Here is a 26807-nt window from a genome sequence, read left to right as displayed (position 1 = left end):
ATGATAAAAAAAAATAGCTTGAAAATAACTTGTTCTATAGGATTAAGGAACTTGGTTTGCAACAGCTGTCTTTGTGTGTGTGTGTGTGTGTTTATATGTATAGATTTTACATATGTTACACATCTTTATGATACAGAAGTACTTTGTACTGTACATTTGGGGAGTATGTTCATGATGAGCTACAAAAGTACATGTTTTTGCTGCTTTTTGTACATATTAAATCTCTTTTTTCTAGTTTACTTGATATTATCTTGATTTTTTATGCACATTGGAATTGCTCTGTAATTGATTTATACAATTTGCATTTTCTGGATCTCTCCTCTCCAGGTCTCTGCTGAACATATTATTGCCCAGTCTAACGTTATACTTAAACAAATGCAAATATATATATATAATGGGTCTGGTTCATTTCACAAAAAGGACATTTTGCCGAAACTTATGTTAGCAAGACCAAATCGCCAAAAGCACAAATCGCCAAAAACTCATTTTGCCGAATTTCATTTCACTGAAAATAGTTGTGGCAGTGTATATGCCCTTTTCCTCACTGTAGTGCGATCCTGAAGTTAGAATATATAGTTGGGGGGGTGTGGGGGGCATAGCCACCCCCCCACCTAGCTTCAATTACACTATGCAGTGTTTGTTAAGAGGGTAAGTACTTTTTAATCAAACTAGGTGGGGGGCTACACCCCCCAACTATATATTCTAACTCCAAGATCATACTATAGTGGGGAAAAGGGCACATACACTGCCACTACCATTTTCGGTGAAATGAAATTCGGCAAAATGAGTTTTCGGCAATTTGGTCTTGGTGGAATTAAATTTGGCGAAATGTGCTTTCGACAAAATGTACCAGATCCATACACACACACACACAGACACACATATTCATAACACACACGCATACATACATATTCATAATAGTCTTTTGCTGTGCATACATCCTATATACTGTGAATGCGAATGAGTTTAGAAAGAGTAAAGGTACTAATTATTGCACAGCACAGTGAGTGCTGCAACAACTGCAAGTTGCCTGCCAAATAGGTGGGAATTTATATATTTGTCTGAAAGGCTGTATGCAAAATATGGTGGCCAGGAGATTGTAAGCTTAATACGAGTCATGTAATATAGCACGGACCTGTGTCCCCATTGCTTCTATAGCTCAGTGTGTCCTCTAGCATAAGGAGCTGAAGAATAATGTAACTGCAAATCCACTTTTACCATCTAGCCTATAAACAGACAATTTTACAGCTGACATGCACTCTGCAAATCATTGTTTCCAGGTGCTAAATAACACAGAATGGCAGTGATGAAATCTTATAAACTTTTGCACAAGAACTTTGGCCTCCCTTTCTACCTAGTAAACTGATACCATCCAATCAGAATTCTAAAATAATCCAAAGCAAACCTTCAAGTGTTTCTGGGACAACAGGAAAACCTGCTGACACAGCATTAAGTCACTCCTTTCCGAAAGTCTGCAGTTCCTTACTATCCGACACTTGCAGTGTCAAAAACTCAACTAGTTCCATCTATTTACTTAAAAACTGGCTACAGGGCAATAACAAATTGTAGAAACACTTGCATCAACTAAATGCCCCAAACAACTACAGTATAGCTTCACTTTAACTCTCCAAATAACTTTCTTTTACTGCATGCTTAATTCTATCTTTAAGAAGTCAAGGATGGTATCTAATCTGCAACCTTGCTAAGTCTGTACTATTTTGATTTCTGAGATCTTTGATACTGTATCCATTTGGTAAAAACTTCTGCTGGTTAAACTGGTAACATTAGGCTTATAGGTGAATACCAGGATGATAGATATGGGCATCAAATTTCAAAATTATCATCTTTTATATCGCTAAGTAGTTTCTCAAGGGGACAACAGTATTTTCTAAGAAGGAGGAGATAGTGAAAGCTGTTTTGCCACCTGAACGCTGCTTGTGAATCTTCTTTCGGCTGCTCCCATCAGGGGTCGCCAAAGCAGCTCAACTGTTTCCATTTCTTCCTGTCCTCTGCATCTTGCTCTGTCACACCAACCACCTGCATGTCCTCTCTCACCACATCCATAAACCTTATCTTAAGCCTTCCTCTTTTCCTGTTACCTGGCAGCTTCCTCTTTAGCATCTTTTTCCCCAATATACTCTGCATCCCTCCTCAGCACATGTCCAAACCAACGTAATCTTGCCTCTCTGGCTTTATCTCCAAACCTTCCAACCTGGGCTGACCCTCTAATATACTTATTCCTAATCCTGTCCATCCTCGTCACACCCAGTGCAAATCTTAACATCTTCAACTCTGCCACGTCAAGCTCTGACTCCTGCCTTTTTGTCAATGCCACTGTCTCCAACCCATATAAGATAGCTGGTCTCACTACCCTTTTGTAGACCTTCCCTTTCACTCTTACTGGTACTAGTCTGCCACAAATCACTCCTGACACTCTTCTTCACCCACTCCATCCTGCCTGTACTCTCTTCTTCACCTCTCTTCCACACTCACCATTACTCTGAACTGTTGATCCCAAGTACTTAAACTCATTCACCTTTGCCACCTCTAATCCTTGCATCCTCACCATTCCTCTATCCTCCCTCTCATTCACACAGATATATTCTGTCTTAGTCCTGCTGACCTTCATTCCTCTTCTCTCTAGAGCATATCTCTACCTCTCCAGGGTCTCCTCCACCTGTTCCCTACTCTCACTACAGATCACAACATCATCTGCAAATATAGTCCACAGGGACTCCTGTCTGATCTCGTCTGTCAACCTGTCCATCACCATTGCAAATAAGAAAGCTGCTTGTGAATATAGCAACTGAAAACGATGTGCACATGTCTCCACTGAGAAGAAATATTCCTAGGTAGCAGACTGTAATTCTAGTAGTGTGGGAACACAGCAAGTAAGTGTCGAATCATCTGTGTATCATTTTAGGGTTGCGTTTTTGGAAATTGGGACCAGATCACTTCCAAATATCTATTAAAGCCTATGAGTACTAATATGGATACCTCCGGACACCTATTTCAATTGATGAGTAACTTATCTTTCCATTTAACAAACTGACTTCTATTACTAAGCTAAGTGTTAAACCACAAGATGGTGGATGTAGTAAAAGCCAAGTTGAGTCAGTTTGTGCAGGAGTTTAATAGGAGAGAGAGAGTGGTGAATGCGTTACAAAGTTCCAGGAAGAATGCAGACAGTCGTTTTCCTTCATTCCCATTATGTGTGCTGTTACGGAATAACAGTGATGTTGTCTCTGCACTGCAACCCAGACAGAAGCCATGCTGAGCTGGGAGAAAATAGATTACAGTTTTGAAGATATTTCAGTAATTTTGAGTGGATAGATTTTCAAGGACTTTAGATAATGCAGAAAGTGGGGCACTTGGCCTTAGTGTATGATAATTCAGTAGATTTGCCTCCCTTATACAAGAGCATGATAACTTTATTATTTATTATATATTCTTATTTTTATTACTTACTTGCGCTGCCTTCCAAGTGTTTGTTCTATTTTTTTTTTTTATCCAGCCTTTTGCAACACTTACGGAGGTCTTCACCCCTGGCTGCCTTTATAAATATGCAACATCCAGTATAGCCAATCTAGTCAACAAAAGGAATATAAAATACTTAGTTTCATTTTGGAGAATGGCAGATGTTTATGTGAAAGACACACAATCAAATGGGCTAGGCTGCCACACATCTTCCATTCATAATAATAATTACATTTGTTAATTTTGCAAGTCTACTAGACAAACAGTGCCTTCTAAGGGAAAATCAGAAACAATGACTGATCAAGTGGCTTGCTCACAGTCACACTGTAAGCAAGTGGTTATTGTGGGAATCAAATCCAGGACTGCTGCAAGTGTAAGTCTAGCAACACATACTCAAAGCTCTGCAACAAACTCCTAGATACAGCTATATATGCATAAAGTCATGCATATTGTCAATAATTTAATTTTCTGATGTCTGCTTTTATTATATTTGTAGCTACAAAAAAACAAAAAAAAAGTGCTAATGGAAACAACCACACTCAATGGCAATTTAAAAGGACTGGCAGCTGACCTTTCATCACATTTTTGGGAACAGATAGGAAACAGTACACCCCAACAACTCACAAGAACACAAGGAGGACATGCAAACTCCCCACAGAAAACATCCAAGCCTTGTTCCTTCTGGTTTGACGTATGAATAACCACTTTATAAAATGACTGCAAAGCTACATAGTAAACATAATATTGGTGGATTTCTGCAAAGCTTTCTGCAAGAGACCGGCTTAGAATGGTTTCTGTTTTCCAATCATTCCATCTAAGAGCTGTAAAGGACCTTTATAAAATGTGCCTCAATGAGAACTCTGTAAACCAAAGTAGGCATACGATGGTTGGTACTGCAGGGAAACAGCACACCTCTGAGGAGTGACTCAGCAAAAGGAGGGCCTCCTGCCCTAGGAAGCCCCATCTTGTCCCTATCTCAAAAAACAAAACGACAAGCTTGTTGAAATGTTGATAGCCTCTTCAATCACGAACCAGCAAGTACAAAAAATACCTTTAATGTGTCCGCTTTCGAAGGGAACTATGTCCCAACTTCATCAGACAAAATTACAGTTTAACAACACTCCTTATATACACATATTGAATAAGATGTTAATCAGTCAATTAAACAATTAGTCAATTATAATGCTAACCATTAATAAAATCTATATTAAAAGTGCATTAATAAGTATAATGCACACACTTTTAACTTCAATGCATCAACCACCTGTTACAAATTCTGAAAAAAAAACACCTTTTTTATAAATACTTTAAAAGTTTTCCAAATATGTAAAATACCAAGTGTCTTAAAAATGTGTGAAATTAAAATTGATAAACACAAACACAAATATTTTAAAGTAAAATTATAAAAATAGTAAGTTAAATAAAACACAATATTTACATTCAAAATTCTAAACTATCCATGCCTCATCTGCGTAAAGCCTTAAGCTTTAGAACACTTTTAATGGAAACGTGTTCATTTAACCCAGGTAACGTATACGCCAAAGTCCTAATCTGCCATAATAATTCCTGCTCTTCTAATATTAACTGCCATGGTCCCCCCCTCTTGGGTCTGGATGAATTTGTTGTAATACTGAAAACGCAAACCTGTGAGTTGGATACTCTCCCATATGCCTTGCTAGGGCATTATTGTTATCAGCCCTCCCAATACTATAATTGTGTTCATATATCCTTTGTTTCAGCTTTCGTTCAGTTTTCATATATAGAAGGAGGGACATGAGTCGCAACATGCGACGTATACCACTCCTTTAGAATCACAGTTAAATTTACCATTTATTCTATACATTATGTTGTTAATCATCGTGGCAGTACCTACTTTAATACACTTACATTGTGGGCAAGTCCCACATTTCCTCATACCCAATAATCCACACTGTTTGCATTTAACCATCCTGTTATTATTACTTTCTAACATATTCTTAAGATTCATCCCTCTCCTGTAGGTAAACCCAGGTCTAATTATTCTCATGAAGTCTAAGGAGAAGGTGAACATAAAATTCAAGTATTGGCATTCCTTTTTTTAAAGCCCCCCCCCCCCCAATCTGTGTGTCATAATGGGTCAAAATGTTGTTGCTATAATTAATTAAATTAAATATTTATTTTATTTAAATAATTAAACAATAATGCCCTAGCAAGGCATGTGGGAGAGTATCCAACTCACAGGTTTGCGTTTTCAGTATTACAACAAATTCATCCAGACCCAAAAGGGGGACCATGGCAGTTAATATTAGAAGAGCAGGAATTATTATGGCAGATTAGGACTTCGGCGTATACGTTACCTGGGTTAAATGAACACGTTTCCATTAAAAGTGTTCTAAAGCTTAAGGATTTACGTAGATGAGGCATGGATAGTTTAGAATTTTTAATGTAAATATTGTGCTTTATTTAACTTACTATTTTTATAATTTTGCTTTAAAATATGTTGTGTTTATCAATTTTAATATCACACATTTTTAAGACACTTGGTATTTTACATATCTGGAAAACTTTTTTCAGAATTTGTAACAGGTGGTTGATGCATTGAAGTTAAAAGTGTGTGCATTATACTTATTAATGCACTTTTAATATAGATTTTATTAATGGTTAGCATTATAATTGACTAATTGTTTAATTGACTGATTGACATCTTATTCAATATGTGTATATAAGGAGTGTTGTTAAACTGTAATTTTGTCTGATGAAGTTGGGACATAGTTCCCTTCGAAAACGCTCACATTAAAGGTATTTTTTGTACTTGCTGGTTCGTGATTGAAGAGGCTATCAACATTTCAACAAGCTTGCCAACTTGTCCCTATACCAGCCACCCTAGGGGCAGTACTGTGCTTAGCAAATGGTTTATTTTTTCTAAGTCTGAGCATTTTCTAAGGAAAAAATAACCCCTTTCCTTGTTTAAATAGCATGGAATATTCCACATATTTTTGAAATGGTTAGATAACAGCGAGTGTCTGAATCTGACTGAAAATCTGCATAAGTGTGCATGTTGCTCGTTTCCATGTGTGCATTTTCCAGAAAGCATTATCTGACTGGAATTGTAACATTCTGCTTTGGGTTTTATATCGAGAGCCCATACATTTTTAACAGTGTAGCACTATTCTGTGGTAATAACCACCAATCCAAAATGCCCAGACTGTAAGCACAGCTGTGATAAGCGGGATTACTGTGACACTCTGCGTTGCAGTTCATAGCAATAGAAAAGTAACAAACACGGGCTTATTTGAAAATGAAAACCACCTTTGATGCAGTCTAAACAGCTGTTTCTCAGAGGTTCATAGGCTATACTCAGAGCTAGATCATGGACAAATGGGGCCCTAGGCAGGGTAATGGACCAGGGCCCCACCAGCCATACCAGTATCACATTACTTGCCTCTCTCTCACCATTTACCAAAAAACGTTGTTCAAACCTGTCAGTGAACACACTATTTTCTTCTTCTTTACTTTTACATGATCACAGAGATTTGTATTTAATTTAAAATGCTTACTTTTGAATTTACATCAAAGACTGACAGACATATCAGGGATCGGAGGCGTGAATTATAGTGGGTGGGATCCTCTCCAATAATTTCTGCTTGAGTAGAGGAACCAGGCAGGATTGACCCCTTTCCCCTTTGTTGTTTGCATTATATTCAGAACCACTGGCAAAGAAAATAAGAGACTCAGAAATTCAAGGATATAATTGGTATGGTAGTCAGGAAAAGCTGACTCTTACTTGCAGATGACAAAACCAGAGACATTACAGCGTTGTGGAACATTTTAAGACAGTTTCACATCTTCTTGGGATACACAATTAATGAAGCTAACACAAAGGCAGTACTGGTAAATTATGTACCCACACACAAATTGGTCCAACAATATCCATATTTATGGGGACAGGATAAAATGAAGTATTTAAGAGTATGGATTAGAAATGATTCTGTGGTGGCAGCTAAGGATATGTGGAAAGATACAAGAGAAGATAGTACAAAAATTGAGAAACTGAAAGTTTTGTTATATGAATATTGACACTAAGATACAAGCCATTAAAATGTTTTTAGTCCCTTTAGTCTTATACACAGGTCAGACATACTTTTATCAGCCACAGGAGAAATTGTGATAGCAATTAAAAAAAAAAAAAAAAAAAAGAGTTGAATGATTTTTATCTGGGAAGGGAAGACAGCAAGTGTCAAGTGGGATAAGCTGAATCTACCAAAGAACAAGGCTGACTAGGATAACCTAATTTGAGGGGGTATTTTAGAACATCACAGTTAAGGCTATTATACATAGCACAGGCAGAAAACTATAACTCAAAGTGGAAAGGAATGATGGTGACACAGGGAGGAAGCTCAAGAAATAAGGAGAGATTGGGATTTTGGATGCAGACTCTTAAGGAGAGCAACCAAAATCATACAAAGTATTACATTTATAAAAGAGCAGGGAGTATTCTAAGAACCAGACCAGCACAAGAATGGAGAAAAGAGATTTTACCAATAGGGATGACTGTGGTCAGAGATACAGATAATACGCAAGAAGGGGGATGGAATTTGAGAAAACTGGCACATGAGAGCAAATAACTAGAAAGGGAAAGGTAATAGGTTCATAGGTGTGTACTAGGCTCCAAGTGCCTTTGTCGAGTAGAGCCACTGGAGCGATCCCTGGGGTGAATTTTCTATTTCCCATCCACTCATCAAGATTTCTCTTGAAGAGGGTCAGTGAGGTGCTCTGTTTGATATGTGTGGAAAGTCTATTCCATCGCATGAGCAGTCTCTGGGTTATGAACCTGTCCCTCCAGTACGTTCGGTTGATTGTGGTAATGAGGTTGAGGTCTCTGGAGCATGTGGTGCGGTGGGAAAATAATCACCCCTGCCAAGTCTCAAACCCAGGGCCCCGTACAACATAGTCAGAACACTGTACCACTACACCATTTGAGTTGTAGAATGGGAAGAGGCCAAAAATGTATTTGGACTGCAGGTTAGAGATTGCCTTCCATATCAGAGATTGATATCAGAGTATAGGCAAAGGGAAAGAAATAGGGGGCTCCTAAATGAAAGACCAGCACTGGTAGAGATTTTAATAGAATCTAGAACAGAAGGGGATGTTAAAAAAGGAATAATTAATAAAGCATATAAAATACTGCATGATAATTATAAGAATCAATCACAGGAGCTTAAAAAGGATTGGGAAGAGAGAGACTGGATAAGAAACAATGGGGGGATATATGTATATCTCCCAAATATGCAACAAAGTCTAGAAGATTTAGGATCTTTCCCTGGAAATATTTACATAGGTATTTTTATACCCCAAGTAGACTCCAAAGAAGTTTTCCTCAGGTGGATAGCAAATGTTGGAGGTATGACGGGCAAGAAAGAGGTAGCTGCCAACATATTTTTGGAGGTGAGATGAGCTGGCAGAATTTTGGAATTCCCTGCGGACCGCAATGTCGGAGATGTTGGGTGAGCAGATTGGACTGACTGGGGAGATGATTTTTTTTGAGTTATGCTACAGAATCGGAATTGCCTAGACATAGTAAAGCCTTGCTGAGTTTAATTATGACGGCTGCCAAAAAAGCAATTACTAGAAAATGGAAATCAAAGTCTAGACCAGCTTTACAAAAAGTAGTGAATATAGTAACAGAGATAAAACAACTGTAATTGGGATCTTTAGAAAAGGGAAGGAGTAAACTACATAGAAAAAAATAGAATTGTGGGAACAGTATATGCAGAGCAGGAACAAGATTTAAGAGGCAGGATTTGAATGAGATATATAATGCTTAACTGACAATGACTAGAAGGTTTATAAGTGATTTATAATGTTTACAACAGGCATGGGCAAACTACGGCCCGTTAAACGTTTTGATTCGGCCCGCCAAACTTGAAAAAATTTAATAAATTAACCTTGTTAATGTTTTATTTCCCCTGCAATTCTGATGTTTCCTCACTAGATGGCGCACTCTAAATATATTGGCTTTGTTGAGGTGAAGCGTAGGCCTATTACTCCACGTTTGCACTTTACCCTTTGACCCACCGCCCCTCTATGAAGATGAGCGGACCCAAGAAAAGGAAAGTGGACAGATAATGTCGAGTGTTCAATAAGGAGTGGACAACTAAATACTGATGCGCTGGCTAAAAAAGGAGACCAACAACACTGCTCCCATTAAAATGCGTGTGTCTCCGTGATACGCACGTTGTTAAAATAAACAGTGCGCGCAGATCAAATATAAAGCTTCACAGACTGACTTGCTGCAACTGTTTCGTCCTTGCACTGGTCGTTGTTGACTTTTGGCACCGGGGAAACAAATTGAATAAAAGGAACAGGACAAGTACATCTGCATCCCCTACCGTTTTTGAAAAAAAGACAGTCAGGAGGAGAGTGATGGTGATATCCTGAAGGATAACAGAACTTTCAGTGCTTTAAAATAAAATGGTCATTTATTTGATTTTCAGTGTTTAAAGACTCATTTCGAAGTCAGAGATTTTATTGTAATGCTTTTCTTCATTTTCATTGGAAATTAAAGCACATGTTTTCTCCATATCCCAAGATGTGTATTTTTCCCCCAATGAGGTGATGTTTTCAAAGCATGCCATCTATCTGCTCCTGTTCCGGCCCCTTTGTCAAATGTTAGAACTCAATGTGGCCCACGAATCAAAAAGTTTACCCACCCCTGGTTTACAACTACATTTGTTTCAATGGTGTCTGTGATGTAAACTGTTTGCAACTAAAGTTATATCATTTTGTATGTTTTTCATTTACATAAATGTAAGATTGCCTTTGTCATACGTGGAAATTTAATAAAGATGTTGGGGGAAAAAAAATAAACACAGACATTTCAGAAACAAAACATTTACGTTGAAAACATACAGCATGAGTAATGGTAAACATCTCTTGAAACTCAAATTTATTGAGAATACATTTGGTAAACCATTAAAAATAAGAGTTGTGCTGGGATTAATAGTCTAACAACAAATAGTGACCCACTAATTTGCAGCTATGTGAAGAGTGCAAGAATTCAAACGACAAACGTGTAATGTATTTGTGAACAGCCTGAAATAACGCACTTGATGCAACAGTACCTTTTCAGTGGCAGCCCAGGAGCACAGTTTGGTGAAGTGACTAGGAGGTTTAGAAAGGGACTTCATGTAGACACAAAAGAAGTGAGCAGAAGAGGGGTGAGTATCCTAATTCCGAAGGGGCAGAATGTAATCCTACAGGAACAAAACTAGATGAACAGAGGAAATTTGTTCTTCTATGGTGTTACCGGAGAGGAAAAAGGTTACCAATAATATAGCATGATTCTGGGTTACTCTGTAAGATGTCACCCATTCTTGTTTTTGTTGGAATGTATGCATTATTATTAGCCTAGTTTCTAAGATTTACCTAATAAGGTTTAAGTATTTACAAAGGTTTTACTAACTAATAGAACTGTTTATCAATTCTAGAAATGTTTCTAATTTTCCTTCACTTATAAACATGGAACTTTGACATACTGCTCAAATACTTGGCCTGCATTTATCTGTGTAAAAAACACCTTTGACTTTTTGACTAGTTATTGCTCAGCAACGCTGAGTGGGAATTCAGATTCAGGTTTAGCAGTTTAAACATAAACTAATCTTTAACACAAGACAGCATATCTACATAAAAATGTTATCCGAAAGAAGAAAATCAGCAGGTCAACAAAGACACAGACTAGCCTGGGATTAAAAAGCTGAAAGGTCATCATAACAACCAGACATTATGTAATACATTCCGACACTATAATTAAAAAGGAGACAAACTTGGCAAAAAATTGTTGCAGGCCTGTGAATGATTATACAAGTCAGACATTCTACAGTAATTCCTGATATAATGATTAAAAAGGATACAAACTTAGCAACAGATTGCCAAATTTGGATTTCAGAAATGCCAATAATAGAAATTTGCTCATTTTGCTTGTAAACTGCTTTTGATCATATTTACAGAACTAGGAGCAGTTAAACACACCAGGTTATCTTCCCTTTTAACTTATGCCTATTAAATAAATGACTGCATTAAAATGGTATTTCAACATCTAAAAGCAAAGTCAATAACAAAGAAGTATGTACAGCAGTGGGATACAACCAGTCCCATGTATTCGAAAGGTTCAGAAGCACTGGTCAGGTCAGCCAACGAAGAGATTTCTAATATTCTTGTGCTTTTACAGTTCTGGCAACAATTATTGGATCGCCAGTCGCAGTATATGACCAAATGTCTTGTGAGGACTCACAGAACAAGCCATGTCTGCAAACTGACTCACACTATCTTTGACACAAACACTAACTGTCCCGACCTTCAGAATCAAGATTCACTTCATTTCTCACAGCAGTGTCTACTGACATTTTCTGGTCCTAGGTCTTAAACTGTTACCCACAGCAATTCCTGGAATCCACTCTGGACCTCCCCTAGAGGTATCCCAAATATAGACTTGATATTCTTTATTGAACTTTGCACGCTTATGCTGTAAATCAGTTTCCTGAAGTCCAACTGGCTTACAATACATTGGTTTAAAAATAGTTCCTGCACTACAGTTCAGCAATTCTTGGAAGTGTAATAGGAAAATTAAAAGGTTATATTAATTTTCCAGTAAGGTATTTCACAGTTATCTACTCTGAAGGTACTAAGAAACTCCTGGCGAATCCATTTGTTACTGGGAGAGTAATGTGCCAGGGATACCATTTATTGCAGTCTGATTAATAAAACAAACTTCTGATGTAAAACAGGTTCCAGTATCAGTGGCGATATGTTTACAGACCATAAGCAGCAAACAAGTCTCTTCAGATGACGTAACAGCAGCTTGATACTTTGACCCATTTCAAAATATGCATCCATCACCATCAATACAAGATTCAAAAGCAATCCTACAAAAACATTGTATAATCTTTTCCAATGTCCAGCTAGAAATTCTCATAGGTGTAAAGGTGCATGTGCATGTGTAAGCATCTTTCATTATATGCGACACGGAACATAAGACTCGCTCTCAATCTTTTTAAGCAGCTCTAGCCACCAGATTACCTTTCTAGCTAGTGTTTTCATTTTAAGGACACCATGATGACCTGTATGGAGTTGTTTTCTCAGATTATAGGTTCATAGGTTGGTACTGGGTTATCTGCCCGAAGGCATATATTAGCCCAGCCACATTGTGCGGTATTCACCACCCCTTTAGCAGTTCCCTAGACCCTTGTACTAGCAGCTAGTACCCTTGGCCCCTATCTAGTAGTGCTGTTGATGTGATCCCCGGTGTGAACTTTCTGCTACCCATCCACTCATCAAGGTTCCTCTTGAAGAGTGATAGTGAGGGGCTCCGTCTTATGTAGATCGGGACCCTGTTCCATAGTAAGGGAAGTCTCTGTGAAGAATCTATCCCTCCAGCATGTTCTATTCATTGTTGTGTTGAGGTTTATATCCCTAGAGCGTGTAGCTTGAATAGATTTGGTTTTGCTAAGATGGAGCATGTTCAACAATTCTGGGTCGGACATGGCTCTGTACGTTAGACAGAGATCGCCTCTGAGAAAGCGGTATGCAACAGAGAACAGTCTTAGCTTTTTCAATTGTGCTGCATAGGGCAAATGTTTGAGGCCAGTAATCCTCTTGGTTAGGTACCTCTGTGGTCTCTCCAGCTGCTGGAGATGTCTAGCCAGGTACATTCCAATTGGTGCATTGTACTCAATAATGGGTCTGATGAGGGAAGAGTAGAGGGGCACCACTACATCCTTAGATCTTGATGCAAACCCTTTCGTGATCAGATGGGTCACATAGTAGGATTTTCTAACCACTTTGGCAACATGATTATCAAAGGAAAGCTGACTATCTACTTGGGTCCCTAGATCCCTTATTTCTTCTTCAGATAGAACCTCCTATGTTGTAGTTTGCGGGTACTCTGTTTTTTTTCCAAAGGGGATTAATACGCATTTTTTTTGCATTTAGCTTGAGACCATGGCTTTGCACCATGCATCAGTCTCATTTAGGCCCTTCTGGAGGATCTCCATGTCGGACGGAGACTCTATTATAGCACCCAGTTTGCAGTCGTCCGCAAACTTAGTCAGCCACAGCTCTACCGTGCTTGCCTGTACTTCTGAGAAGTATATGCCAAACAGGAGGGGCCCCAGGACAGAACCCTGAGGGACACCACTCGTTACTGGTCTGGATTCGGACATAGATCCCGCTACTCTTACTTTATGGGATCTGTCTGAGAGCCAGTTTGCGATCCATCTTGTGACGTAAGGGTTTATGCCCAGGCTGGTGAGCTTATCAATAGAACCTGAATGGGGAATAGTGTCAAATGCTTTAGCAAGGTCAAGGTAAGCCGCGTGTACCTCCTTTCCCTTATCTATAGCCTGAGTAACTGTCTCAAAGAAATCCACCAGGTTCAGGAGGCATGATCTGCCCTTGACAAAGCCGAACTGTGTGGGGTCCAGCGACTGGAGGTTCCCAATCTCTCAATTTAGGAGTTCCATAATGATTCGCTCCATAGCCTTACAGATCAGACTGGTCAGGCTTATTGGTCGGTAGTTCCCAGGGTCAGTTGTGGCCCCACCCTTGTGTAGCGGGACCACTGTTGCCGTGCGCCATTCTATGGGCACATATCCTGTGGAGAGGCTGAGACTGAACTGGGTATTAAGATGCGGGGTTAATTCCTTTTGGAGCTCGCGTATGACACAGCCTGGGACACCATCTGGTCCCATGGAGGCAGTGTTTTTAGCTTTAGATAGAGCCTTGTTAACCAACGTATCAGTAATAATTGGACTTAAACAATCCCCTGGAATGGTAATAGGCCCTATAGGTGGTGAGGGGGGGGGGGGGAATTTGCACTGAACCTGTCAGCCAAGATGTTGGCAATGTCAGAAGGGTCAGTGTATTTTGTTCCATTTTGTACTAGCTCAGAAAAGACCTGAGTGTTGCCATTTAGGTTTTTGACGTAGCCATAGAAGGCGTTATGGTTATCCTTGGCAACTTTCTTTTCAAAATTAGCTTTAGTTGACTTGATGAGGGCCCTCAGTTTCTTACTAATACTGATCAGGGATGATTTTTCTACTTGAGATTTGGCCTTTTTTGTATAAAAGTCTCCTCCTTTTATTGTAAAGTTTGCTTATGGCCGGGGTCCACCAGACTGGTTTCTTCTTGCTTGAGGAAGGAGTCTTGGTTTTATTTGGGATAGCACAGTCCATGCAATCCTGAAGATGCATATAGGAGTGCCTTGGTGTAGGATTCCACATCCTGGATATCATTATCCTTCTGCAATGGAATAGTGAAGCTTTCCACTTCGGATGCAAGTAGTTTGAAGTTTGCTTTGGAAAGGTTTTTGACTGGTTTATGACGAACTACAACTTAAATGCCCAATAAGGCACAGGCTTTTTAACTGAAAGATCAAATCTCTTCTTCTGAAAAGCATTTTACCACCACCTGTTGCTGCTGATTTCATCAGTCTTCCATCACAAAATGTAGTACTTCTCACAAGCTTAGGTCACTTCTTCTTACTTATGCCATCAAATCTGCCTGCCACCTACAAAATTATCCAGCAACCATCTGTCTGCTTGTCCAGTACTAAAAAACACTACACAACTATGTTCCCAGTAGGTCCTTGGCATCCAGTGACCAAAACCCCCTGTCTACAAACCTAGCAAATCTGCCAGACACTGTCTGCACTCATACACGGTTGCTAAAGCCAGAAACTTCTTACCTGTATCCATCAGATTAATACCCACCCTCCCATCTTTCAAAACCACTCTGAAAGACTTCCTAGCCAAAATCTGACTCTGTTCTTGCTCAAAACCAAGATAAACTATATCCCCACACGTGACTAAATGCCTTTTCATTCCTTACACCTCCTTACTCTCCCTTCTTCACTTACTTCCTTACGCCTATCAAATTCTCTGACTTTCTCTGTAAATATGACACAAGCCTGTTCTCCCTCACTTCAAACTGCAATTCATGTTTGCATTAGACTAACATATCTTTAATTTCTCTACAAACTGTTTAAAATTTCTCTAAATATTAAATGATTATCACATACCTTGTATCGATTCTTAACCAATGTTTTATATTACGTCTAATTTGTTATAATTATTTAAACTACAGGTGGTATTCTTTTATTTTTGATTATTATAAAATTGTTCTTAAAATGTTTTGTAATCATTTGTAGTGTTTCTCCTTGGGCCTCCACTGAAAATGGGCTTCTACCCAGTCAGACTTTCCCCGTAATGAAATGTCAATAATTAATTAATTAACAAATATAGAAATCTTCTGAAAATGTTATTCTATGAAACAATTACATACTCTAACTACCGTTTGTTATTACCTGGAATTTCAAATTAACAGAATTCTCAAAAACAGCCCAAGCAGTGGAACATGGAAGAGAGCATCAGATACTTGCGCACCCATCGTCTAAGGTGGGAGAGGTGGCTTCCAAATTCTCACCATGCAAGTGAATGCTTGCACTTTAGTGAAATGACCAGGACTAGACTGTGGGCTTGATGATCCCAAGTCATTGACGGTAGCTGTTAATAGCATCTTGCTGACCACATGCATACACAAGGAGAGAGTAATCCATACCACAGTAGAGCAGGAGTTCACATCAGCCACCAATGAAGGGGTTACAGCCTTCCTTAGAATTGTTCTCATTGCCAGGATGCCGGAGTGGGCACGGACACTCCCCATGCCTGCCTGTATGATGGCTCCTCTTTTCAGGTCTCACCTTCAAGCTGGAAACTTCCAAGTGGTAAGGGATGAAAAGGGGGATGCCTGATGGCCAGCAGGCATAGATGCAAAAAGACCTTACAAAAAATACAAGTCAAAAGCTACTTGAGCACTACAAAAAAGGAAGAAGCACTCTTTAGAACTCCAACATCATGAAATGTATTTATTTAGATTTGTTTCTTAACATAGATCAACTGAGTGGGTATTGCCCAATTTCAACAGAATGCCAAATACAAGTAAATGGTGACAAATGTACAGACTACAAACAGTTACAAGAGTGTCAAGTAAATGTTTATGCAAGACATCAGGCTTTACAACAAGGTTATGGAAAATACCTACCTATCCCTTATACAGCTTCCATATCACATGTTGTCCATTATGGTACTTGTGCTTCATTACATTAAAAAAACTACACTGAGTAGTCTCTATCTTCTTTAGACAGTTGTGGGGCACTAACCACCCTGGCAGCTTTGCCATCGAGTGATTTTTCCAGTCGAAATCACTCATACAAATCAACACTGATGCTACACTTACTCGTGTATGTATGCAAGGAACCAAGAAGTTGTAAACACAAAGCTGTGACAGAATTAAAAATAAATATGCAGCAAATTATAAATAAAACTGCTAATTATCATTTCTTTCAGTCCTTGTGTTTTAAATTACAGCATAGGTTCATAGGCGACTACTAGGCTAATGGCACAAGAGCCTTTACAAGCCCAGCCAATAATACCCAGGATATGACTATTTTATATCTTAATTTCCCAGATATGGGATAAAGTAGCATCAGGGTAGTGGGTCTTTGGGTGTTGGAGCCCTGAGACATTTAACAGACTGCCTCTGTCCACAAAGGACATGGGCAGTACCCCCAGGAGTGAATTTACAGTTCCCCAGCCATTTATCCAAATTCGTTTTGAAGAGCGTGAGGGATGGACCAGATGGGAAGTTTATTCCCTAGATGAGGTAGCTTTTGGGAGACCAATTTGTCTCTGCAGCAAATTCTGTTAGAGCCACAAATAAGGTTCATCAGGTCCGTGGAATGCATAACCCTTGTACAATTTTTTTCTTGAGAATATATAACATTTTCATCAGCGCTGGATTAGAGAATGCCTTGTAGGTCAGGCAAAAGCCCCCCTCTCAATAAATGATACGAGGCAAAGTAAAGGGATAGGGCCTATAGTTCGCCTGAACAAGACATGTGTCTTAAGGTTTGTATTTTTTAGTGAGAAACCTCTGAGACTTCTCCAGTTGGATTAAGTGCCTGGTTAGGCACATACAGAGGACAGCACTGTACTCAATTACGGGCCTGATAAGGTCAGAGTACAATGACACCATGACTTCCTTTGATCTTGGTGCTATGACTTTACTTATACGTTGAGCCACACAGAAGGATTTTCTCACTACCATAACTATCTGGTGGTCAAAGCTTAGGTTACTATCCATCTGTGTTCCTAGGTTCCTCACCACTGGGTCTACTTTTAGGGGTGTGCTATAAAAATTATAATTTGCAGGGATATCAGATTTACCAAAGTGTATGATTATGCGTTTTTTAGCATTTAGTCTCAGACCATGGTTTTGGGATCAGTCTGTCATTTTTAGGCCTGTTTGTAGGATGTCAACATTGTTTAGGGATTCAGAGATTGCTCCCAGCTTACAGTCGTCAGTGAATTTGGTGAGCTAGAGGCCCCCAACATTGGCCTTCACTTCAAAGTATATACCAAACAAGAGGCATCCCAACACTGAGCGTTTGGGACACTGCTATTAACAGGTTATTGGAAGTGGACTCCCCTATCTGAACAACATGTGTCCTGTCAGTGAACCAGCTGGCTATCCATCAGATGATGTAGGGGTTTATGCCAAACTCAGTAAGTTTATCTACGATCCTCAAGTGGGGGATTGTGTTGAAAGCTTTGGTCAGGTCTCGATAAGCGGTGTGTACCATTTTACTCTCGTCCATGGTCCTAGTGATTTTCTCGAAGAAGTCCACCAAATTAAGCAGGCAAGACCTCCATTTGACAAGCCAAATTTGGTCTGGTCCAGTGTTTGGAGAGTTTATGTGTCATAATCAGGTCCATTATAATTCTCTCCACGGCTTTGCAGATACGACTGGTGAGGCTTATGGGTCTTGTAGTTCCCTGGGTCAGTTGAAGGGCCCCCTTGTGCAGAGGGATGGCTGTTGCAGTCCTCCAATCCTCTGGTACAAAGCCTACCCAGAGGCTGTGGCCAAAAAGGGTTTCTAGTGACCCTGACAGATTCTGTTTTAAGCTATTTAAGAAGCATCCTGGAATGTTGTCAGGACCCATGGAGGCTGTTTTTTTGGCTTTAGCGAGAGCAATAAGGCCCTCTTCCCTCTTAATAAATGGTAGGGGGGTAGTTGCGGGTATTTCTTTGGTTGTGGTAGGAGGTGATGGAGAGGGAGAAGTCTGAACTGAACTTGTTGGTCAGCAGGCTTGCTATTATTTCAGGCTGGGTACAAGTGTTGCGATTCATAATTAACTTGGCACATTGCTGAGCATTTCCTCTGAGATTACAAACATAACTAAAAAAAAAAAAAAGACTTATGGTTATCTTTGCCTCATAGTTTGCTTTGGCAGATTTGAACAGCTCTCTAATTTGTTTGTTTAGACTGGTGAGTGTCTTTTTGCACAGTTTTATCTGTTTTGTCTTGGCTCTGTAGAGGATTTTTTTTTCTATTTGCTGAATAGTCCGTTTATGCTAGGGGTCCACTAGGGTGGTTTATTTTTGTTTGACTTGGACAGGTACTGCCTCTGCTAAGCAGCTATGAATGTGGTTGTACAGTGCTTTTGTGTACAGCTCAGAGTAGGCCTCAGTATTATCCAGGTTTGGAAGGGCTTGGAAGTTTAATAAGCTGTCAGTTAGTTTGAGGTAATTGGCCTTAGCAAAGTTCTTAACAGGTTTGGAGCTTGATGGGGGTTCTAGGTTCGTTTTAACACTACAGATCATTTAGTGGTCAGATCTTACCAGAGAGGAGTTAAAGCACAGAAAGGAGCAGCACCCCCCCCCCCCCATGTTTGTGAGTACTAGGTCTAGGATAGTTGTACCTCTAGTTGGGAAGATAACTAGTTGCTTCAGGGTGCTTGCATTGATGCAGTCCAAAAACCTCTCAGGAAGTGAATTATGGGTCGTATTAGTCACCCAGTTTATGGAGGGGTAGCTGAAGTCACCCATAAGTACTGTGTTAGGCTAAATGTTAAGAGATACCAGTAGGTTTAAGTTAGAGGCGTGTTTTTTCAGACTCATGTTAGGGGATCTGTAGCTAGCAAGGATATGATAGGAGGTCGCACCTATGGTTAGTTGGCCATGGAGCAGCTCAAGCAAGTAATGTTGTTGGACCAGTCTAGCAGTGTACTTGTCCTTTATGAAAACCGAGGCACATCCTCCCTCTGTTTCATCCTGAGCTGAGGGGGATCGAAATGTATGAAAGGCATTGTAGCCTTCAATAGCTGGGGTGCTTTCCATGGTTCTGAACTATGTTTCCGTGACTGCACATATGACTGCATTCTCCAGGGTGAGGAGTGCTTCCAGGGAGTGTAGTTTTTTTTTAAACTCCTAGCCTTGAGCAGCAGCACCTTTCATGAGTGATTTTTGTTATATTGGAGGGTTTAACAACTTCGCATGACCTAATAAAATGGCACTATAGGGATAGATAAAGTTTTTGTCAGTATCCGGAAGCCAAGTGCAAACCACTTCTGGCAAAGCATTATGGTTTATCTCTCAAGTCTCCCTCGGCTGACAGATATTGGCTCTCCTTGCTATGACACCACAAACTAAGCCAAAGCAGATGAATGGCAAAAAAATTACTCCACTAATGTTACTGATCATGTATTTTTGGTGATGGCCTAATAAGAATACTCTTAGAATTTTATTAAAATACATTTTTGGTTGGAATAAAACTATTCATGTACAAGTTATTTGTACAGTACATAATGGCTTAACTAGACAGAATTACATTACATGTTGTCTTCTCACAATGACTCCCAACCTTTAATCTCCTGAATTAAAGACAAAGCAAACAGTAGTTAGGGAAAAGAGGCCTCATATTAACCATATTTTCACATATTTCGTACTACTTAAAAAAATAACAGAAAAAGAAACTGTGATACAATAGCCCACTCAGGCATTATAAACAAGATCACTAATTTAAGTATAAACCTTTTTATCACCTGCTGGATAGCCATCTAGCTCACTTGATTGGACCCAGAAGGTCAAAACAGATGAGGCCACCTCCACCAAGAAACCAGTCACTAGTGGAGTCCTCTCCAAGGCTCGGTACTGGGTCCGCTCCTATTACAGGTTCATAGGTAGGTACTAGGCTATTGGCCCAAGGGCCTACGTAAGCCTAGCCAACAAGGTTCCCTGGCTTACACCACCCAAGAAAGTTAATTTCCAGTGCCCCTGTCGAGCAGAGCCACAGAAGTGATCCCTGAGGTGTATTTCCTGTTTCCCATCCACTCATCAAGATTTTTCTTGAAGAGTGCTAATGAGGAACTTTGCTTGACATAGATTGGTAGCTTGTTCCAGAGTACAGGAAGTCTCTGGGACAGGAATCTATCCCTCCAGCATGTCCTGTTTATTGTAGTGACAAGGTTTAGGTCCCTAGAGCGTGTAGCTCGGAGGGAATGGGATTTCTTTAGGTGTAGCATGTCCAACAGCTCTGGATTTAAAATAGCTTTACATGTTAGGCAGAGATCTCCTCGGAGTAGGCGATATGCTACACAGTAAAGCTGGAGTTTTTTGAGATGATCAATGTAGGGCATCTGTTTGAGGCCAGTAATCCTCTTTGTGCAGTACTTCTGTGGCCTTTCCAGCTGCTGCAGATGTCTTGTGAGGTATATTCCAAAAGGGGCATTGTACTCTATAATGGGTCTAATGAGTGCCGAGTAGAGGGGAACGATTACCTATATTTTCCTGGATGAGAACCCTTTTGTGATGAGGTGTGCCACATAGAAGGATTTCCTGACTAATGTAGCGATGTGATTATCAAAGAAGAGACTACTGTCCACCTGGGTCCCAAGGTCTCATCACACATTCAGCGTTAAGTAGACTGCCGTTTATGTGGTAGTTCATGGGTACAGTGTTTTTACCAGAGGGGATGACAATGCACTTTTTTGGCGTTGAGCTTGAAGCCAAGCTTCTGACACCAGGCAACTGTCTCAGTGACGCCCTTCTGTAGGATGTCCACATCATTTGGGGACTCGACTATGTCTCCTAGTTTGCAGTCATCTGAGGACCTAGTTAGCCAGAGTGCTTCTGTTTTAGCCTGTACTTCAGAGAAGTAGATACTAAACAGGAGAGGTCCCAGGACTGAACCCTGTGGTACTACACTTGTCACTGGTTTGAAGTCAGATTTGGAGTCTGCATCTTTTACAGTGTGGATTCTGTCAGTGAGCCAGTTGGCAACCCATCTTATGATGTAGGAATTTATACCTAGTTTAGTGAGTTTAGCTATAATTCCAGAATGGGGGATGGTGTCGAAAGCCTTGTTGAGGTCAAGATAGGTTGTGTGAACCACCTTACCCTCGTCTACGGCTTTGGTGACTGCCTCAAAGAAGTCGATCAGGTTCAGAAGGCATGATCTGCCTTTCACAAACCCGAACTGGGTGAGGTCCAGAGTTTAGAGGTTACCAATGTCTTTGTTTATGAGTTCCACAATGATACATTCCATGGCCTTGCAGACCAGGCTCATCAGGCTAATAGGACGATAGTTCCCAGGATCAGTGGTGGCTCCCCCTTTGTGGAGTGGGATAACTGTTGCTGTGTGCCATGCAATGGGCACAAAGCCTGCCGTGAGACTATAATTGAACATATTGCTCAGGTGGGGAGCCAGTTCGTTCTGAAGTTCGTGTAAAACGCAGCCTGGGATGTTGTCCAGTCCCATGGATGCTGTGTTTTTGGTTTTAGAGAGTGCAGCTTTTACCTGCACAGATGTGATTACTGGAACTCTGCATTCTTTCTGTATAGATATGGGCCCTTTAGGAGGTGAGAGGGGGGGGTAAGGTTAGCACTGAACCTATCTGCCAGGATGTTGGCAATATCAATTGGTTCTGTAATTTTCGTGCAGGTGTGCTGTAACTCAGAGCAGATCTGGGTGTTGCCATTGAGATTCTTGACATAGCTATAGAATGCTTTGTGGCTGCCCTTAGAATCAGTGGCAATTTTGTTTTCGTAGCTAGCTTTGGAGGATCTTATAGGGTATCTCAGCTTCTTACTGAGGCTGACCAGGGAGCTCCTCCACTCATGGGATTTTAATCTCTTTTGCAACAGTTTCTTCCTCCTGTTGTAGAGTTTGTTTATGGCAGGGGACCACCAGATTGGCTTCCTTTTTTGGAGGATAGCGTCTTGGTTCTGTTTGGGATAGCACGATCCATGCACTCGTGCAAGTGCTTGTAGAGTGCATTTGTGTAGGATTCAGCAATCGTAAATGTATTGTCCATCTGCATGGGCATCATGAAGTTCGCCACTTCTGTCTTAAGAAGCATGAAGTTGACTTTGAAGAAATGTTTTACCATGGTTTCCTTAATGGTGGGTGGGGCGGGATGCGGATATCTAGGGTGATTAGCTTATGGTCGGATATGAACAACGAGGAGTTGACTTCAGGTGTGGAACACTGGTCACTCATACTGGTAATGACTAGGTCTAGGATATTGTTGCCCCTGGTGGGGGTGTGGATAAGTTGATCCAGGGCATTGGAATTTATGAATTCCAGAAAGCATTGAGCGAAGGAGTTGGTACATGAGTTTTCCCAGTTAATGGTGGGGTAGTTGAAATCGCCCATTATTAGGGTGTTTGGTTGAACCCTAATATTTCCCAATATATCAAGAAAAGAGGAGTGGGAATCCTGGGGCATGGTGGGGGATCTGTAGCAAGCTACAATTTGGATTGCAGTTTCTCCCAGAGTTAGTTGCACTTGGATAACCTCGGATGCATTATGCTGCGCAACTAGCCTGGAGGTGTGGATATCCTTAATGAATATGGACACACCTCCACCTTTGGTGTTCTGATCCAGGTTAGATGGCCAAAAAGTGTAGCATGAGTTATAGCCTGGTAATGCAGGTGTGCTCTCTACAGCCTTGAACCAGGTCTCAATCACTGTTCTCCATTTTAAGGAGTGCCTCAAGCGAGTGCATTTTGAGATTTAGAGCATTGAGCAGCATTATCTATTTCTCTGAAATGGAAGTGCATGCTGAAGGTTTATGGCTGACTAAGTTTGCAGATTGCAAGCTGAGGGCTAGCACCGTCTCCCATGCAGACACTAGCATTCTTTGCGAAGGTCCATCTCTGACTAACAAAACTCAATGCTAAAATATGCATAACTGTATCGTTTGGGAAATCAATCATCCCGACTAATTACTATGTTGATAATACACCCTTAAGATTCAACCCAGTGGTCAGGGATCTGGGCGTGCACGTGGCCACAATGGTGAGGAAATCCTTTTATGTTGCACAACTTATAAGTAAGGGCACCGCATCTAGATCCAATGAGGTCATTATCCCACTGTACTCTGCCCTTATCAGACAAATCATAACAGTACAATGCTCCCTTTGGTATGCACCTGACCAACCATATGAAGCAACTACAGCAATCTCAGAGTTTCCTTCCAAAAAGAATACAAGGCATAACAAACCTGCCTTATGTAAAGTGCCTTAAAGCCCCTTCCCTCTACTCAGTCTCCTATAGATTATTCAGGGTGATCTATGCCTGGCTTACAAGGCATTCCCAAACTCCATAATTATGAATCTCCCACATATTTGTAAGGCAAAGAATACCAGAAATACAATCTTTAGGGACCTAACTTTTGTCTGCGAGTTAAACAGAACATGTTGGAGAGACAGATTATGTGTTATCAGAGACTCCCCCTCCTATGGAACAGGCTTCCCATCCATGTGAAGTGGAATTTGTCTACTACCCAGTTTAAGTGCAACCTAGACCAGTGGATGGGGAATAGGAAATTTACACCGGACCTAGTACCCATGTCCCTTATGGACAGAGGCAGCTTATAAATGCCTGGCTCTCAATGTCCTATTTGGATACGGGACATCACTATTCTTTCGGGAAAGCTTAGCTAAGCTTAGAAAGGCCTCCCAGGTCATTACCCTCGTAACAGTCCATCAATCTATTACTCTAGGAACATGTCATTTCTGAAATAAAAGAAGTCTGTAACTGCAGTGATTACCAGTATTTACTGATTGATAATTCACTAGACTTTTTTTAAAAGTATTTCCAATTTTATGTGGTATAGATCAAAATTCTTAGCTAAAAGTAGGGGTGACCCTAATAATGAGAAACTTCAGAAAGGAATGATTAACGTATGCGCGTGTGCACTCACACTTTCTCTCTACTCCAGCTGGGAACCATTAAGTATTACTAAGCCCAGTAAGGCAGCAGTACTTTCCATTACATCTCACACATATTTTGCAGCTGTATTACATTCCTGCAAAAAATCTGCCTGTTAAAAACATTTCTAGCCAATGCTTACTACAGTGTAATACCCCTAACTTTTACATGACTTTTTTAAACAAAAAGACAAGACATGGTCACCCGTTTCTTTGGGAAGACAAAAAGAGAATTATGGATGAAACTTGTCTACGTTACAGTAGAGTCTGGGCAGTAGGCATTGTAAAACACTGGCTTCATAGGTTTATAACATTTCTCATCATTCTTCACACAGTAAAAATACAGCTACTTAGGTATGACAGATCTAATGTATCAGGTAGGGTCAAGTACTGCGCATTTTATGAAACTCTTTAAAAGTGAAGTGCATACCTCTCAACTTCTTTCCTCTAGAATTATGGACAAAAACAAAAATAAGGTTGGCAAAGCCCACAAATCAGGCACGGCTTTTAAAAATAACCATAACAGAACAACTGGATTTACGTTAACACGTATTTTCTGATCAGCAATACGTATGGCACTCTAATGTCTGTCACCATTACCTATCAGAAAAACTTTACGGAGTGGTCAAAACAAAAAATATTAATAAAAACCTTGAGACATTCTGCAAAATAAGAGTTGAGACTACCTCTCAACTGTCCCTGATTTTCATTGATGTCCCTGATTTTGACTCAAATGTTAGCTCTTTCCCTCTTAATCCCTCCCAAAACTGGTGACTTCTGGAGGAAAGGTGGTGAATTACACTTAAGAAATAATGACAATAATTAAGAGTTTGAGATTTCATTTACTTCAGAAAGGTATCTTAATTCATATTCTCCGATTTTTTCAAGGCCTCACGCTAATAGTACTAATATTTCAAAAGTGTCCTCGATTCTGTTGAAATTTGTCCCCGATTGATTGAGAGTTATGACTGTTCAAATTCCTTTGGTTTGCAATGCTGAACTCCCACATTGTATTCATTGCAATCCTGATTAGACTGATTACCATGTGAAGTATAACTACAAACATAACTCTCAACTGTCCACAATTTTCAGACAATCCCTAATTTTGATTCAGATGTTTGCTCTTTCCCTCTTAATCCCTGCTAAAACTGGTGATGTGGGGAGAAAAGAAGCGGTGAATTCCACCTATTAAATAATGTCAATAATTAAAGGTAAAGGCATATTTTATTACAGGAGATGTATTAATATTTGTATCTTCTTATTCTGCCAGTGTTTCTAGTTATACTAATAATGTTTTCAAACTGTCCCCGATTATGTCTAGGTTTGTCCTTGATTCTACCGAGATGTGTCCCTACTTGGTTTGACAGCTTTGACTACTAGTATGTTTTTTTTTCCTCGGCGTGTAATTTTAGATGAACGCTTACCTCTTAGAGAAGAGCTTAGTACAATTCCCAGACGTGGTAAAATTGTGGAACAGCCTGCTCGCGGTGTTACCCACTCTTCCACAACTGAAGTGGACAGCAAACAGTTTGATAACCATCAAGGTAACCGTAAGGTAATAATATAACTGTCAATTCAGAATCATTTGCTATTGGACAAAACACGAAAAGTGTATCAAACACTCGCTCCTTTAAACCTCGCCTTCGGAAATAAAAATTAAGGGACACCTACTACCGTAAGTCATGTATAATAAGCACACCGAAAAAGTCTGGCATCACTTTAAAGGGGAACGGGTTTGTTTCATGACCTACGGTGCACGTTGCATTTATTTTACAAGATAAAGTTCCTTTTATATGGAACTCCTGGCACGTGTTTCGTGCAAATTTACAGCAAAACCCGATAAAGAGGTACTACACTGTGTTCCCGTATATGTATGTACTCAAAGATCGGCAGTCTACTACAGCACACGAATACTCTCTTCCTACCCAGTAAATACCTTAAAATTACTGCTCACAGCACACTATCACATGCAAAAAAAAAAAAAAAATCACGGACTGCCCACAACAAATATGGCCTCAGTAAAAAAAATGACCAAAGGGCCTACGGACTTAGGTATCTTTAGTAATGCCTGTTAAAATGGAATGTATTCTCTTAGCAATAGTAACTTCTAAATATGCGTGTGACAGCAACCTAAGCATAGACGGCGATCATAATATCATTACGTGCCTTTTGGAAAGTAGACGACAAGGCACATGTAAGAGGCATCCCAACACCCTCCTACCTGATTGGGCGTCAAGAGATGG

General features: G+C 40.1%; 1 protein-coding gene across 2 annotated transcripts in view; it reads right to left on the bottom strand.

The window, feature by feature from the left end:
* NIT1 (nitrilase 1) overlaps positions 1 to 26515 on the bottom strand; it is a 250727-nt gene extending 224212 nt beyond the window's left edge. Inside the window, exons 1-2 of one of the 2 annotated variants that reach the window (XM_044089967.1) lie at positions 25989 to 26068; positions 3469 to 3586 (exon numbers count right to left, since the gene is read on the bottom strand). Coding sequence is in view for 1 of the 2 variants with exons in the window: in XM_044089966.1 (XP_043945901.1) it covers positions 25989 to 26104 (116 nt within the window). In the remaining variant the exon portion in view is untranslated. Of the gene's footprint in view, positions 1 to 3468; positions 3587 to 25988 lie in introns of both variants that reach the window. The other variant, XM_044089966.1, reaches the window with a different exon arrangement.
* Positions 26516 to 26807: the final 292 nt, after the last annotated feature.

Source organism: Protopterus annectens, chromosome 12.part0 (genome assembly GCF_019279795.1).
Source record: "Protopterus annectens isolate FY-2018-M chromosome 12.part0, PAN1.0, whole genome shotgun sequence".
Taxonomy (NCBI): domain Eukaryota; kingdom Metazoa; phylum Chordata; order Ceratodontiformes; family Protopteridae; genus Protopterus; species Protopterus annectens.
The sequence above is the reverse complement of the archived record's forward strand: the minus strand, read 5'-3'. Positions and strand labels throughout refer to the sequence as shown.